Genomic DNA, 18,485 nt, shown 5'->3' on the forward strand with positions numbered 1-18,485 from the left:
GGTCAATTTTTGTATAGGATCCATGAACTGCTGAGAAGAAAGTATATTCCTTCCTATTGCCATTCAGTTTTCTCCAAAGGTCTATCATACCTAGTTTTTCTAATGTTCTATTTACTTTTTTAATTTCTTTCTTGTTTGTTTTGTGGTTTGATTTGTCTAAATCTGAGAGTGCAAGGTTGAGATCTCCCACTATTATAGTTTTACTGTCTATTTCTTCTTGCAGTTCTCTTAACTTTTCCTTTAGAAAGTTAGATGCTATACCACTTGGTGCATATATGTTTAGTATTGATATGGCTTCATTATTTATGCTACTAGTACCAATCTTAACAAGCTCACTGGAGTCTTGGAATTCAAATATGAAATGCTGATTTCTAGAGTGATATATCTCTGCAAAAGGGGACAATATACATTTTTGAACACTTGTTAGAGTTCTTATTTCTGGCAGGGGGATATTGTAAAGAAGAGGATGAAGAAGGAAAGTTATCCCAAAGAAACTACTGTTTGGGGGATATTATGCACTGAATTATTTTAAATTTTATTTTTAAAATAAGATTCTAACCTGAGACATATGTTTCACTTTTGGTGTCATTTATCACTTTTCCAGATGTCCAGAACCAGCATTTGAGTAGAAATATGGAAAATATCATATATCTCCCCTTATGTATCTGTATATACATATATATATATATATATACACACACACACAGATATGTATGTATTTATGTGTGTATGGCATATAAGAGGGAGAACAAAGACTTTTGTCAAGGCAACTAAAATGGCAGGCTGAGGTCACCAATAAAGGGAGGCAGGAGAATGGTGAAAGTGGAAGAAACTAAAGTGAGAAAAGGAGAAAGAGTCTGTTTATCAACAGCTTTAGATATACTTATATGTATATTTTGAGTAGTCAGGAATTGGATCTGGAAATGGGTCTTTATTCTTTATGTAAGACTCCAGTGTGTATGCAAATATTGTAATGGTTATTACACTCAAATCTGGAAGCACATAACTAAGATGCAATGTAGGAGGAATATAAGGCACAGGATCCAATTCTGTGCCTGTGGAACACACACACACACACACACACACACACACACACACACACACACACACCCTGCTCCATACAATGTGTGGAAAAATAGAATATTATTTTTGAGAAAATAGATTTTTATAAATAAAGCACTTCAGAAATGAGGATCAAAACTAATATTTTACTGACTGGAAACAGTTTTTTTTTTATCAGTTCTTTCCACTCAATTTCAGCATCATATAAATATTGATCTTATATTCATGAATATATATAACATGAAGCATAGGACTAAATTCTGTGAGTTGTATTTGAAACTTTTAAACAATAATTCATATTTACAAAACATTTTGTAAATTCATAAAACATTTTACTCACAACTTTATGATAGGCAATATAAATAATATTATCCTCATTTTAGAGAAAAGAAGGTTTAGTAGCTTGCCTAGTAACTTGATTTTGAGGCAAGTATCTTGTTAAGTATAAGTCTCAAATCCAAGCCTTTTGACTCCATGGCTTGAGCTCTGTTCATTACAGAATGCTTACTTGCTAATCATTCCGATTCTTTCTATGCTCTGAGTCTGGGGCAGCTAATTGACACTATAGTGCACAGAGAACCTGGCCTGGAATCTGGAAGACCTGAGTGCAAATTTGACCTCAGATACTTAATATGTGTTAGCCTAAGTAAATTACTTAACTGCTGTCTGTTTTATCTGTAAAAGGGGATAATAATAGTACCTATATCCCAAGATTGTTATGAGGATCAAAGAAGATAATAATTGTAAAGCACTTAGCACAGTGTCTGACACATAGTAAACACTAAATAAATATTTGCTATTCATTTGCTTCCTTGAAATAGATTAAGATGAACAAGCACTTTAAGTTGTATAACTGTAATTTTTGTGAAAGAAATTTTGTAATAAGAAAGTGTGCTTTTATAACATCTTCAAAATGTTTGGTAGTTGATTGGTTGAATTGGATGAACCAATGGCTACCCTAATACCCATTACTAATTATGCCTACTATCATTACTGCTTTGGGATTAGGTCAGATTGTTAAGAACTAGTTGCAGGGAGTAGGAATGAGTAAGGAGTTAAGAAATGAGAAGTTAAAAGGAAAGGAAAAGGTCCATACATAGGACATAGCTGAGTATGGTGGGCTTATTTCTTGAGGAAAAAAATTATAAAACCCATTAAAAGAATTGATAAGCCCATTGGATGTATTATTTGTCACATACAGTATATAAAGTATATTTGAAATATGTACATATATAGATATAATAACACTAAAAGTTCCTTTAAATGAGGAAACTTTCAATATTTCGTTGATAAAATTGTTAGCTATCCATAACACTTTAAATCCACAATTCTAAACTCTTGAAATCTTTCAAAATCTTTTCCAGATCACTGGAATAAGGAGGAAATATATAAAATGTGCATGTGATATGTGTACAATATACACATACATATAAACATATATGCTACATATTGATGTATATTGTGTATATCCACTGGGAGAATTTATGTTTGACCATGCATTTTTGTTTCAAGAAATTTTTTTTCCTTTATTTTTCCTTCAATGAAATAGGGGTATAAAGGAAAGAAAATAGATTAAAATAGAAAATTGAGGGTGTGTGCTACAGTTATGAAATGCTACATCTTCAGATGAAGTCACTGTATAATTAATTCTACTTAAATATTTTTCTTTGTTATGAGATCTCTCATGAAAAACTATAAACATAAAAACAAAATACGAATAAAACTTAGATATATGCATATCTATGAGTGTATATGTATATATATGCATATATATGTACATACACACACAGACACATATACATACACATATTCATTGGTCTGTTTTAAGGATGGACAAAAGTGAAGCTGTATTTAACCAGTTATTCTCAGAGACTGGTCTTTATTTTTCTTTGTCTGATTCCAAATTCATTGACCTCACGTTAGTGAAAGATATAAAACAATTCTTGATGTCTGTTGCCTAGAATTGTTCTATGTTAAATTCTCAAGAGTTTCTTGAGGGGTAAGGAAAATATTCTTTGGTGTGTTTATTAGCTAGTGATCTTTGGCAACTTCAGCTAAATTCTTTCACCTTCATGGAACTTTTCTTCTCACTTGCGGTAGGGAATTGAAAGTATTATTTATTTTATCTTATGTTTATGAAATAAGAAAAATATTCATTAATGTCACAGAAAGTATTACATGGATTAAATAAATTTGCATTTACTCTTAAGATTGTAATTTATCTCTAGTGCTTACATTCAGTCTAGGAATATCCTGTTTCATGGACTATCATACTCCCTTTCCCTGATCCAGTTTTTTTGGATCCTTCCCAATTAAAAGGCTGATAGCTATTGATACAAGGGATTTGCAAGTCAAGGTCATTTATTATCATTCAACCTACGAGTGCTCTCTTCTTCATAAAGAGGCCCTAGACCTTGGGCAATCCTATTTTGTACTTCTTCCTCAGGAGTTTTCATAGTGGCCTCTTCATAAGAGGGTGGCAGGCACACTGTAAGAAAAGTAGCTTCAGGATGCAAGGTCGAATAATGGAAGGTCTGCTCAGTGCTCCAAGGTAAGACTGAAAGGAAATCAGTCACTTCTCTCTCTGGTAGGTGTTCTGGAAGGTCAATGCTGAAGATCTGCCCCTGGGGTCTTGGGTGTTTACAGCGATGATACAGGAAAAGTAGCACAAATGCCAAGAAAAGCAGGATGGTGGCTGGAAGAATGATGCACAGGAATGGCTCTATGTCTTCTTTGGTAGAGCTTATCTTATGTGTGCTCTGGATTTAGGGAACAAAAATTGGAGGAGATAAGAGGAGAAAAGCAAAACCAAAAACACTCAAGTATCTATTTCTTCATCTCTTGCCATTATTTCTTATATAGCTTTTTTTTCTTTATGAATAGCATGATTACTCCATATGTACCAAAGACATCATAATTCACAAAACAAAGTGTTTTAATAAAGCATGAATGGCTTCAGTATTTCACAAATTTTGCAGATATAAATTCATACAAAAACTCAGGGTGAGTGAATGTAGTGCTAAGATAACTTCAGAATGTTTGAAGATATCTCCACACTCCAGTGTCAATGGTCTGTTCATTGCTATTGTTTTCATTTTTGGCAAATGCTTTAGACTTATTTTATTCCTCATAGCAAATCTGTGAAGTAGGTGCTTTTAGCATTTCCAGAGATTTAATTCCTGAAGCTCTTTGAGATTTACATAATTAGATTTAATAACATCTTCCCTCTTTTGTCTTAAAATTTTTATTGATACCCTTTGTTTTTCACCACAATCATTACTGAATATGTCCTACTCTTGCCTGGAAGTTTTTGGCAAAGAATTTTGGCAAAGAAAATCAGTTATGTGAATCCAGTGGACATAAACACCAGAGAGTGCGTCCACATGTACACACACACACACACACACACACACACACACACACACACACACCTCTCCAGTGAAAAGAGGGTGATACATTTTCTCATCTTTTCTTAAGAGTCAAGATTTGTCTTTAGAAATATTCAACTTATAGTTTCAATTTGCTCCTAAAATTATGTTGTTATAATAACATAATTATGATAGTCATTCAGCATATAGTTTTCCTGGTTCTAGTTACTTCATTCTGCATCAGTTCATACAAGAGTACCTACCACTGATAAATATTTTAAAAACTAATTCAAAGTCTAATAAATGGAAGAAAAATCTTTAGTTGCTTTCATTTGGTAGGTATGATTCATATAGTAATAAGGTTTGTTTGTTGATGTTGTTGTTTTTAAGGAAAGGCTACAACTAAATTCATAGGTAACTTGATTTGGTAGTATGTGATCACAAAACATTATGAAGTATTATTGGGCAAGCAATCATGTTCTATATCCAGAATATGATAAAATTATAAGAAACCAAGTCAGTAATGAGAGAAAAGTGAATTTCCTTCCTAAAAGTAAAAAAAAATCTGATTTTAATATCATTAGGTAATAATGAACTTTTGATTTCTCATTAAATGAAGCAAATGGAACCACATGTACAAATAACTATTAAAGTGTTTGTTTGTTTTTTTTAAAGCAAGCATGACTGAGTCAAAAGAAAAAGCCAAGGCCTTTTACTACATAATTTAACACCATAAGTAAAACTTCAATCACTGTTTTCTTTCCTTAATTTTTGCAAGATAGAAAAATGAACTTTAAGAAAAATTAGTGGTATTTTACTTTTTCACCTATATGTAAAAAGTATTCATTTTTGTAAGATTTTGTTCCAATTTTTTTCTTTCTCCCTCATTTTCCTCCTCCCTCCCCAAGACAGCAATCATTCTGATATAGGTTATACATGTACAATCAATTTAAACACATTTCCATATTAGTTATGTTGTGAAAGAAAAATCAGAACAAAAGGGAACAACAAAGCAAACAGCAACAAAAAAAGGTGAAGATAATATGCTTTGATCTGCATAGTTCTCTCTGTATGAATGGCAGGGAAAATACTTTTGTCATGACCAAGATTCTGGATTAAAAGTTTTTTGCTTAGCTATTTAAAAAAATAGTTTATAAATGACATTTTGAGGCAAATTAGAGGATTTTTTCTATTTTTTCTTCTAAATGTTTCACAATTTTTAAAATAACTATCAATATATGGGTAGGTAAAATACAAATTTAGAAGATTATCCTTATAAAAGCAAATAAATATTGAACATTTGCTTACCATCTTTAAATCTCAGAAAGTTACACTGACTATTACACTGACAAAACTAATCCAGACAAATATATAAATCATTTATAGCACTAAAAGAAGAAAAATCTGATAAATTGTTCAGAACCGCTAAAAATTACATTTTATCAATATGTGAGTTATTAATAAATTATTATAATATTTTATTCTTAAATCCATTTCAGGAATTGTACCCTACAGAGGCTTTGATATTTAGAATTATTTAAAAAATGAATGCTGGCTTTCTTCTGATTGTCTTACAAAATCAACTAATTATTATATTAAGTGATTAATTCTAGACTAATTAATGGACCACAACATTAATCAAGTAGAAAAGCTGCGTTAGAAGGTGAGATCCAAATTATCTGCAACTCTTTTAAATTAGAAGTCAACATGGGGAATCCAAGAAATATTACTGTGGTCCCTGACCTACCCTCACCTCACTCAACAGTCCAAAATATTAAGAAATGTATCATGTCACTCCATGTGTGAAGGTATTTTAATACTTTAGATTTAATATTTATGATTTAAAGAAAAACATTGACCATATTCTATATCTATTATTTCATTCCCTATTCTTAGTAATGAAAAATAATTACACTTAAGCTATTTATTAATGTGAAAAATCATAGTGGCTCTTACATTATAGATATAAAAGATACAAATGCTTAACCTTCAAAGATTCTGTGTATATATATGCGTGTGTGTGTCATTTATATATATAGACATATATTTTATATATAAAGACACTCATAGAAAGTTGAACTTGTCTCTAATCTCAGGAAGATTGGAATCATTTCTTTTTTAACCTTTTAAAAAAATATTTACACATGAGGAACTGAACTGTAGAATTTCATAATACACATATAACTGTGACTATTCAAATGCTGATGAGCCAAAAGGTTTAGTGATGTAAATAATTCTTCCATTTTCTCCAAGAAGTGCTAGGAGGCAAATAGTTAGGGGGAGGTTTCTCCTTACTTTGTTAATTTAAGAAATTCATGCAAAATAATTTATCAACTTACATTATATTTTTAAAAATGTAATTTATCAACTTGCATTATATTTAAAAATATTTTTCAATGACATTCTGCTTTAATTTTTATGCTCAATAATGGGCAGATTCATGTATTTTCCTTTGTAGCTGCTTGAATGTCCTGTAGCTGTCATGGGCTCTGTTTTGATTAAAAAACTTTTTTGAATAATGGATATTATTTTATGTACATTTTCCAAATTAAATCCTAAAAAATTAGATTAAGCTACCCAAAGATGTTTGTTAAACTCTACTGGGCTAGCCTTTTTACTATTTGTTAATTCCAAATCTTTCAAATTGACATTAAAAACAAACAAAAATGACATCTTTATTTTTTTCTATTGTATTGTTTTGCTACTCTAATTCAGGTATTTTTTAACCTTTTTTTTTTTTTTAATGTATTATTGTCCCCTTTAGTAGTCTGGTGAAAACTGTAGAACTTTTCTCGGAATAATGTTTAAAAATTTTTAAATACATAGAATTACAAAGGAAACCAATTATGTTGAAATATAGTTATCAAAATGTTAAAAATTCTAAGGTTATGGATAAATCCATGGACACATTGGTGATTCCTGGACCCCAGATTAAGAATGCCTATTCTAATGCAAGAATTCTTTATTTGAAGATAAAGAATCTTCAGAACTGAACTTTTCCATTCCAAGTTACACAGTGTGCCCCTTTTTATATCCAAAGGAAAGGAAATCTCTTCCCTAGTATTTAGGAAAGCAAAATAGTTTATTGACTATTACCAAAGAAAATAAAAAACTGCTTTTTTTTTTTTTTTTTTTTTTTTTTTTTATGAGTCTTAGAAATCTCAACTTGATCACAGGCCAAGAAGAGCCAAGAGAGAAAATTGTTAAACAGTCCTAAGAGAAAGTAGTTTTTGAGGAAAACAACAACAACAACAAACAACCCTAAAGCTTTATTAAATTTCTTTTACACTTTAGAATACCTCTAAGACAAATTTAGAAAAATTTCAATTTTTATCATACCCAACATTAGCAAATTAACATTTCTGTCCAATATCACCATGATGCAGTCCCTACATTAGAACTAGGCAATATTGGCAAAGCAATCAGACCCATCACAGAGTGAAGGCATTAAGTACAGACCTGCAGCTGGGTGTCCAGAAGTGGCAGACTTGGTTCACTAGTTAACCATTCGTAGGCGCCCCTGCCAGCAGGTCCAAACTGCCTCCAGCTGCTTCCTAACAGCCACCTCATGCTTTCATCAAGCTGATGCTGTCTCGGTTATTGTTCTTCCACCTTGTCTTCCAGATTTAAACAACGCCCCTTGCTCTTGGCCCTCACCCTGCTGGGATAGTCTCAGCTGATGACCATTGGCAAACTCTTCCCCTGTGATTAGCAGCAACAGAGGAAAGTATCAAAGGCACCTTCTAGTCTGAACTAGCTATTTTAACTTAATTTCTCTGGGTTTATCTTAGTGGTCTGGGATATTGAGAAAGCAGGCATCAAGTATCAGGCATGATTTTCTGCATTAGGATTATTAGAGTAGAATTTGCATCTGAATCCAAGACCACATGGTCTCTAATTCGTTAGATAGATAGGTTTCTAAATTTAGGTATCTAATAAACATGACTTTTGCTCCTCCTTCCCACACCCTTTCCTATTCCCTCACTGTACCCCTGACCAGAGACTGAGATCTCTATCTCAGAGCAGGAAGGAAGAAAACAAGCTAAATTCCCTTTAATTGCTACTGGATTAGACAGTACATAGAGAATGGGTACTTTGGGGAGAGGCAAGGAGATATGAATAATGTCTTACTGAATTATTTAGACTATAGATGCTAATGATAAACTTGAACAGAAGCCAGAAAACAGCTTAGGTTGTTAGGACTGAGCCTTTTCTAGTTTCATGGCTAAGAATAATATTTATCTGCAGACACATGGAAATTTAAAATCAATTTGTTTTTTTCAACACCTGCATATAATAGCTTATTTGTGAACTTTGTAAAATGAATTCTCTTGAAATTTTGAAGTGAATATAAGGTTTTTATGTCACAGAAATATTTAGATTTCCCCCCTCCCCCCACACCTCTTTCCTTTGGGATGTTGTAGAATTGGAATCATTCTGCCTCATTCTTTTAGGGCAATTTTTTTTTTCTCTTGAAAGATTTGTTCATGAAAAGTTGCGATATTATTCCCTAGTTGAAAATTTGGAGATTTTCTAAAGTCCACTATCATTTGAATGATTAATAAATAATTGAGACTAAACTATATTATGATTTCTATAGAATAATTGAAACAAAACAATGAAAGTAATGCTATGTGATGTTTTATATGGTGTTTTGAGTTACAATTTATAGTGCTTTTACATGAAGTTACCTGATCCTTATAATCACTTTGTGAGACAGATACTCTTATTATGACCATTTTATAGATGAAAAATTGAGGATCACCAGAGCAAGTGATGATACTAGATTCAAATTCAGGTTTTCCTAAGTCCAGGTGGAGTAATCTTCAAACTAAATATGTTATTACATGTTAAAACTAGTAATTTCTATAATTTGTTGAGAACATTGTCTACTTGGTTTACCTGTGTCTGGTACTATAACATTCAATTTTATAAAAATATTCACCAGAGAGTACCTTCTTTCTGGAACCTGTTTGTGGAACAACCAATTTATTTCTTCTTGCTTCATGTTTTCTCCTCATTTAAAATATTATTAGTGTTGCTCTGGCATTCTCTTATTTGAAGAAAAACCATCATGAGAAAATGAAATAAGCTATTTTCATTACAAAGTGATTTCTTGAAGGAATACACTCGGTATAGTAAAAGATAATTAGTTCTGGAATGAGGACATGCATTCCAAAATTGCCTCTGACATTTGATCCTTGCATGACCTTGGCCTTGCTGAATCTTAGTTTCCTCATTTGTGAAATGAGGGGGTCTCTCAGATTCCTTCCCTCTAGATCAAAGATAAAATGACAATTAAATAGCAAGCTTTTCAGCCATAGTTTGGCAATGGGTTTGAATTACATATTTGAATTACAAATTAAAAATACCTTAAATCTCTTTTAAGAATATATTTACTATGTAAAGTGAAGTAAATTTGCCATCACTTTGAGATAATCTAGAAATTATTTTATTTCTATTCCTATACAGCCTTCTGTCCTTAAAGATATGCAATGCGGAATGTGTTCTTTAGCTTCCAAGTACTTGTGTTGTTTTTCTGCCCATTTTGATCATCGAATCATATTTATTTTCTAGTAATCAGGATGCTTTTTTTTGGGCTCAATTTGGTAGGTACAAGCATTAATATCAGCATAAGAATTTTTCAATTTGACTCCAAAACATTCTTTACTATAAGATTATAGATTAAAAGCTAGGAATAGAATTTATTATGTAAGAAAAAGCAGGGTTAGTAATTGTGATCTCAAAGTTAAAGCTAAAATACCTTTACTCAAAAGAGAAAAATAGGGAAATTATACTATATGTCAACCATAATAATCAATCTTGCTATAGACAATTTAATATAATTATACAATATAAGATTGGAAGATTGCTGTAGTGTAGGAAGTGGTGCATTGGTAGAGTTAGAAAAATAATGGAAAGACTTAGATTTATGAAGAAAGTTGTTATCCACTTTCAGAGAAATAGAGGATAAATGACCATAGTAGGTCTTCCAGAGATGCATGTAAATGTATATGTATGTGTATGATTATTGATATCTATATATGTCTGTGTGTATTATGCATATATGTCATATATGTCTGTATGTGTATAGATGTGTGAGTTTACAAATGTATGTGTATATATATATGCATACATATAAATATTCACATTTAATTGTAATCTGAGGGGAAAGGATAAAAAGAACAAAGTTTAAAAGTGCACAGCAGAAAGCAAAAGAAAACCTACAAGGAAGCAAAAATGGGCAGTTCTAAACACAATGTGTCCTATTTATTTAATAGTCTTTCTTGAAATGGAAATGTATTTCTTTATATTTTGAATCTTCTCTTATGTTCTACTGTACACATAGCAATGCCTTTTTTCTTTTTTCCTATTTTCTATTTAAGTTTACAATAAACAAATAAAACATTTTAAAAATGAGCTGGAAGAGATCTTTGATGGTCCCTCATTTTAAAAATGAGGAAAATGAAATTGAGAAAGGTTAAATGAGTTGCCTGCAGTCACACAGCTAGACAGTGTCAAAGGAAGATTTGTATCCACAGTATACCTGATCTGGTATCTGATAACAATCTTCTCAATGCTACAGTAGTTCAGAGCTTCCATTTATATAAGAATGCTAAAAGTGTCTTATATAGGCCACCAATTGGAATCTTTTCATACTTCTTTCTGAAAATCATTTGAAAGTGTGCTCTATTTTGCTTCTCTTTTTTTCCTTAATTCTTTTAAATTTGAATTGTTCGATTATTTTTTTTTAATTCTTCAAGGTTTCTTTCTTTTGGCAGTTGTATAGATGGGGCATAGAGGAGGTATTGGATTCAACATAATATATCCTGATAAACTTTTCAATGTTTATCATTGATATGGAGTAAAAATAGAAGATGTTAGTGGCTATTGAGGGATAGAGCAGATACTTACAAATAAAATGTGCTAGGAAAACAGTCACATATTTATGTAAACTAGAAGATGGAGTTAAAGTAGTATACTTTTGAATTTTAGTTAGCTGTTCAATGCAATGTCTCCCAAAATTCTATTACAAAAATTAAATTAAGTGGGTTAGACGATTCAATTAAAATGAATGACAACTAATTGGTGGGCTGGAGGCAGAAATATTACAAATTACCTGGACTGTACCAGATTTGTGTGACTTATGCAGAGAGTTCATATAAAGGTCAGCAGTAAGTCTTTTTTTGTACTAATGACTGGGAAAGGAAATAGAAAGTATTCTAACCAAATTTATGGTCAATATAAACTGAGGGAAGAGCTGAAGGTACTCAGACCAGAAAGAAAATCAGCCGAGAGAGAAACTAGAACAGAATAGATACTGACAGAAAGCTTACTGTGGAAAATACAAGCTTTCACAAAGCTAAAATGCTGAGAAAAGCCAGGGGGCAGAAGGTAAAAAATCTAGTTTGTTGAAAACTGGCAATAGTTAATTGCAATTAGGAAAGTTAGAGAACCAGATATCTAGAGCTAAAAGGAAACCTCAGAAGTCACTTAAGTTTAAGTGAATAAGTCATGTGTATTATTATAAATACCCAAATTAACTATAAAGGACAAATGAAGAAAGACACTATCTGCATCCAGAAAAAGAACTGATAAAAAGAAATATGTGTAGAATATAGTCAATTTATTGAATTCAATGATCATTTCTTATATAACCAGTGTGTAGAGCATACTGTTCTAGGTCCTGTGACCAATAAGAAATCTAGATAATAAATGTTTCCTGCCATCATGGAGCTTGCGATAACTTAGATTATGTGTTTTATTTTTATTTTATTTTTTGGAAGGCAATCAGGGTTAAATGACTTACAAGAATCACACAGCTAATACATGTCTGAGACTGAATTTAAACTCAGCTCCTAATTGCAGGACTGCTGTTCTTTTCACTGTACCACCTAGTATGTATTTATACACACACACATATGTATTATGTGTATATATTATATACCTCTTTGTGTTTAATAGTAGATGTGTCTAGGGCTGGGGGGGGGTAGGGAGAGAAAAGGAAAAAAATTTACTTGTTTTTCTTTTTATTATATATTTATTATTTATTAACTGTAGGACTGCTGTTCTATTGACTGTACCACATACTACATACATACATAATATATATATATGTATACATATATATACACATATATACACATCTGTATTGTATGTATATATTTATATACTTATTTGTGTCTAATGGTATATGTGTGTAGGGCAGGGGTGCAGGGAGAGAAAAGGAAAAAAATTACTTGATATTTGTTATTATATAATTATATATTTATTATTTTATACTATAAAATATATACTATATATTTATTATATATTTAAAAGGGAATAGCAGGTTGTACATAATAGATTCTCAGTTTCACATGCAAACATCTTTTTTATTATACTATTATGAAAATGCTTTTTTATTTAATAAGTTAAAAATAAATTTTTTTAAAAGTCACCTAGACCAGCCCCTATATATATATATATATATATTTTTTTTTTTTTTTAATTGAGACTTAAAAGATCTAATGACTTGCTTAGGGTGACACAGGTGATATCAGAGAACAGATTGAACTGAAGTTCTGTGCTTCCAGAGTCAGAGCTCTTTCCACTTTTGCCATATTGTATGAAGTTATATCAATGGGGGCATCATATCCCAGTCCTAGAATCCATTCAATTAGTGAACTTATTGAATTCAATCATCATTTCTTACATAACCAATGTGTAAAGAGTTCTGAGATAGATATGTAATCAATAAGAAATCTAGATAATAAATGTTTCCTGTCATGGAGTTTGAGATAACTTAGATCATGCGTTTTATTTTAATTTTAAGTTTTGAAAGACAGAGTTAAGTGACTTGACAGAGTTAAGTGACTTACTAGAATTGCATAAGTGTCTGAGGCTGGATTTAAACTCAGGTTCTCCTGACTCTAGGACTGCTGCTCTATTCACTGTACCACCTAGTTATCCCGATCTAGTGTTTTACAAACATGATGTTATATGAATGCCAGCTCTTATTGTTGTTGTTATTTTTATTATTATCATCATAATTATCATTGTTATGCGGCTCAAACCCAAATGTTATATGTAACACATGATAAATGCATAATCTGAATTTCTAGACAAGTCTGAAATGTTTTGCATGAGATTTTTCTCATTGGTGGGAAGATGCTGAAATAATGTGCCTGAAGGAGGGAAGAGTTGATGTTCTTCAAAAGAGATATTTGTAGTTTCACATTCTCACAGCAACCAGGATTGGATTCCTTATATACCTGTTTGTTTTTCATATTGAAATGTTTCTATATACCTATTTGTGTCTAATGGTAGACATGTCTAGGACTGGAGGGAGAGAGAAAAGGAAAAAAACCCCACAAAGTTTTAAAGTAATTTAATAAATATTTTATGCTCTCATGGAACTTAAGATAACTTAGATCATGTGTTTTATTTTTATTTCATGCTTTGGAAGACAATCAGAGTTAAGTGACTTACCAGAGTTGCATAACTAATAAGTGTCTGAGGCTGGATTTGAACTCAGGTCCTCCATGCAAGGGCTCATGAAGCATACTTGTTCTTTAAAGTATGAAGAGAATTTGCATTGCTAGTACACTGAGATTCATTCTGTCTAATGGGGAAAGTACTGGAATTGGAAATAGAGGCCTGTATTCAAGTTTTACTCATGTAATCTTGGGCAATTTACTTAACCTTTCCAGATCTCAGTTTTCTGAACACGAAATTTATGCTTCTATGAAGTTTTTGAAATGCTGGAGAACTCTGGAGAAAGCCTGGACTTTAAAAAAACTGATTTCTCAGTTGTCTTGTTACATATCATCAAAAACACGAAGAAAATAAACCTTTTAAGGAAAAGCCTATAATCCCCGGTTTTCTGAGGATAACAATGAAATCATACAAATTTATATTATAATTTCATATATTAGTAAAGGATATTATGACTGTATTTAAAATTAAAATTTTACAAATTAAAAAAGAAAACTTCTGAAACCAGGGAGAACTATGTTAAATGATAGGTCATGTATTGGTTATCTATGAGTCACTGCTTTGGGGAATTATGTCATAAAGATCTTTGTATGTTTCAAAATGTACTGTACATTTGTACATTATGGGATGACATAGTTTAATGGAATTTTTTTTTAATTTGGTGAAAAAAATTCCATAGATGGAGTCAGAATGCTCAGGCCTGACATTTATTAGGTATGGGACAGATTATGGATAAATACAAAATTCTCTGAATGTCAGATTCCTCATCTCTCTGATAGGACTAATAAATCTTGAACTATTTACCTCAAAGTATCACATTTCCCAGGAATAAATATCTTGGCAAATGCATAGATATAAAGCTTTGTTAAAAATGTGAATTTCCATAACAGAACATAGAAGTGATTTTTTTTTTTGAGTTCTGCCCCAATACTTTCCATCCCATGCCGTATTTCATAAATGAAGCAGACCATATTTGGAGTAAAGAACGCCAAAACCATGCCAGGCCAAAGACCACAACCAGGGATGCAGATCAGTATCCCAGACTAATGTCAGAACATCATGGAGATCTGAATAACTGCTTTAAATTTTTAAATTATTTAAAATGTTTTGTAAGTTCCTTGAGATCAGGGATTGTCTCACCCTTTGTATTTGTATTCTCCGTGCTTGACACAGAGTAGATATGCTTAATAAATGCTTGTTGATTTTATTGTTTGATTTCTGAAAACTCTGAGGAAGTCAGATTGAGTGCTGCCCATTTTACAAATGAGTACCTTCAGACTCAGAGAAGGTATATTCTACTCAAAGATTCACAGTGAATAAATATGTAACCGAGGATTGAACTGGAAAATGTACTGATAGAAAATATAATTAGGAAACTGTTTTGTAGTTTAAAAAAATGCTGGATTGTAAGAAAATAGCTGGGTTTGCAGCCCAGAATTATCCTATGAATATAAAATATGGGTTACAGCTAGGTGACTCAGGGGATAGAGTGCCCTGCTTGGAGTCAGAAAGTCTTGAGTTCAAGTGTGGCCTTAGACCCTTACTAGCTGTGTTACCCTGGTAGTCATTTAACCCTCTTTACCTCAGTTTCCTCATCTGTAAAATAAGCTAGAGAAGGAAATGGCAAACCACTTAGAACACAAATCATCAGCAGCAACAGCAACAGCAAAACAGTTGGAACTTGGAACAGAGTAAGAGAAGAAAAGCAGATCTCAGTAGCAAAGAGAGCTCTTATTATTGGACTTAATATATGGTCACCTCTGGTGATGTCCTTGGCTCCATTTGGTACTTGTCCAGCCCATCTAATTTAACCATCTTGCTATAGAGCAAATATTAAGTGCAGAGTCACAGCCTGGGATGATTAATGATATCATAACAATGTTATCTGATAGCTGCAGCCTACTGACCAAAGCTTGCACCAAAGCAGTTCATAAATAACTAAATAAATAAGCTTTTGTGTTCTGACCACTCTTTAATGGAAGTGTTAACCATAATGCTAGTTTAAAGCAGATGGAAGAAAAGCAAAGGCCATGAAGAATTCACAGCTTGTTTATCAGCTGCTAAATAAGTCTAAAACCCAACTTCTACCCTCCACTTTCCTCCTTTCTCACCCTGGTAGTTTATTTGAAAATATAAAATGGAAAGAAGGGAGGAAAGAATAGATAGCCATAAAATACAATTTGTTGGCTCTCTTAGAACCTTCTATAGAGAGGCTATTGAGATATAAAGGATAAAGGATAAAGTCCTGGAGACTGTTGGTGAAACATACCTGCTTCTTTTGCCAAGTAGTAAACATTCAGTAAGCATCTATTATGTACCTGGCACTGAGCTAAGTGCTAGAATCTCTTTTGGCAGAAAGATGGCAGATTATACGTACAAATGCAAAACACAAAAGAGAAAAAACAAATTAAGACCATCAATAAAACACCTTGTCATATCCAGAAGGAAGTAAAAAAGTTCAAAAGAGGACACAAAGTGAGCAATTTTGTTTCTACTATGTTGAATTTAATGTACACTTAAAAAAAACCTTACAGAAGTTTACAGCTTTATGAATAACCCTCTTTTCTTTGTGTATTTAAATATGTTTATTGATAATTGCTAAGTTTATGATGAAACAATACTTTTAAAAGAAAGAATATTGTATTTGGCATTACAAAATCTAGGATTGAACACTGGGGCTGATAGTTATTAAATGTTTGATCTTAGTAAGCAATTCTCTCAATCTCATAGAATCCAGCGATTCCTTTGTCCGACACTACTTATCTTACAGCTACTGGACACAAAGCATCCTGACCCTCTATATCAGATGGTAATGTCAGACAATAATAGTGTAGTTTGCTTTTTGTGTTTATTTTAGTTTCTCTGTGGCCCAGTGAAGGAAACTTAGATGTGTACCTTGGTGAAATAATTTCTCCATAAGAGATCTTGCCAAAAGGCATGCTTCCAAACATTGAACATTTTGAGAAATTTACAACTTTGTGTTTGTTCAAAATTTTTCTTTAAGATTCCAAAATATCTTTTGTTTTTATATCACTTCATTTCTCAATATATTCTTCACTCTTCCCCCATCCAGAAATCTATTACATATAGTATAAATTTTAAAAGAGGGAAAAATGTTCACCCAACTGATCCCAATAGCAAAACATTAAACAAGTATGACAGTATAGGCAGTGTCCAATGTTCATTGTATCTCACCCTTACAAATATGGGATTCTTTTGTTTCTTCTTCATGCATAAGCTTGGTCATCATAAGTGAGTGTTAAAATTCCAAATGGAGGGTTTGGTGGTGTTTGGCTTTGAGGCACAATAAAAGCTTTGCTTTGAATTCATGTCTTATGTAGCATATTATTAGTTTCCTAATAGATGTTAGATATTGCTGGGAGAAATGATTTTCAAAACATATATGTGTGTATTTACCCTTGGGTATTGTTTTTTAGATAGATTAAACTAAGGTACTAATGCTATATTCAGGTGAAATATATCCAGATGAAAGATTTTGAATTGAAATGTGCATTATTTAGAAGGTTCTTCTTTGATACACTCTTGGGACTCCAGTGATTTAATTCTGCAGTGGCAGAGCAGTAATATCACCTTGGCCAGCCCCTATTGTCTGTGTTGTTCCCTACAAAACAAATAAGTTGTGACTTTCAATTTCCTATTTTAGGTTCAAAGTACCTTCAACCTTAAAGTTCTGTTTTAAAAAGTTAGCCGGATCTGTGATTTTATTGTAGAGAAAATTCCTAATGAAACACTATTAATGCAGACTGACATCTACTTTGAATTCAAAATCTCATGGAGCTAACTGAGGACACAGAGAGTGAGTGACTTGTTAAATCTTATTAATAGTCTGGTTCCTGAGAGGGACCTGAACTCAAATTTCTTGGGCCCAAAACCAGTTCTACATCCACTACACTGTACTGTCTCTCAAAACTTTGAACTTGATGATACTTATAAAGTTGGAGCAATTCTGATGAATTTTGATTATTTTCCTTTCTCCACATACCACCAAAGAATAAACATATATTGTGACCATTATACTACATGAGACCTAGAGAAGAAAAGTTTAACCAAGTTTCCACTGTCACTAAATCCTAACTTTGCCTTCTTAATTGCTCAGGTGATGCTTAAGCATGGGATGTCAAATTCCCTTCGTTCCTGTATGGAAATCAGTTAAAGAAGAGAGAAAATGTAGGAGATTCCATCCAACATTTATTAAATATTTATTGTTTGTATAACACTATAAAAGATTCAAAATTTATTTCTACCTGGATGACATTATATAATTTATCGTCTAGAAGGGGAGGGGTTTGATAAAACACACATAGAGAATTATATTTTTTAGAGCTAGAAGGGATTTTAGAAATAATTTATCTAATCATCTCATTTCATAAATAGGGAAACCTGGGTCTTAGAATCTGACTTGAAGCCTTCTGACTCTAAGGGGACAGCTGTGTATCTCAGTTGATAGAATGCTGGGCTTTGAGTCAGGAAGACTCATCTTCATGTATTCAAACCTGGCCTCAGATACTTACTAGCTGTGACTTTGGGTAGGTCACTTAGGCCTATTTGCCTCAATTT

General features: G+C 32.2%; 1 protein-coding gene across 1 annotated transcript; it reads right to left on the reverse strand.

The window, feature by feature from the left end:
• Positions 1–2,950: 2,950 nt before the first annotated feature.
• On the reverse strand, positions 2,951–8,096 carry SMIM28 (small integral membrane protein 28). Its single transcript, XM_074265296.1, has 2 exons — positions 7,890–8,096; positions 2,951–3,821 (listed from the first exon to the last, which is right to left on the reverse strand). Exons 1-2 carry the CDS (start codon positions 7,998–8,000, stop codon positions 3,420–3,422), a joined length of 513 nt encoding a protein of 170 aa, XP_074121397.1. The 5' UTR covers positions 8,001–8,096; the 3' UTR covers positions 2,951–3,419.
• Positions 8,097–18,485: the final 10,389 nt, after the last annotated feature.

This window comes from Sminthopsis crassicaudata, chromosome 4, assembly GCF_048593235.1.
Source record: "Sminthopsis crassicaudata isolate SCR6 chromosome 4, ASM4859323v1, whole genome shotgun sequence".
NCBI lineage: Eukaryota > Metazoa > Chordata > Mammalia > Dasyuromorphia > Dasyuridae > Sminthopsis > Sminthopsis crassicaudata.

Excerpts from the sequence above, each read along its gene's own strand:
- SMIM28 (XM_074265296.1), bottom strand. The coding sequence starts at position 8,000 with ATGAGGTGGCTGTTAGGAAGCAGCTGGAGGCAGTTTGGACCTGCTGGC. Across the intron at positions 3,822-7,889 it reads TTCTGGACACCCAGCTGCAG|AGCACACATAAGATAAGCTC; the intron begins GTCTGTACTTAA and ends CCCTAAATCCAG.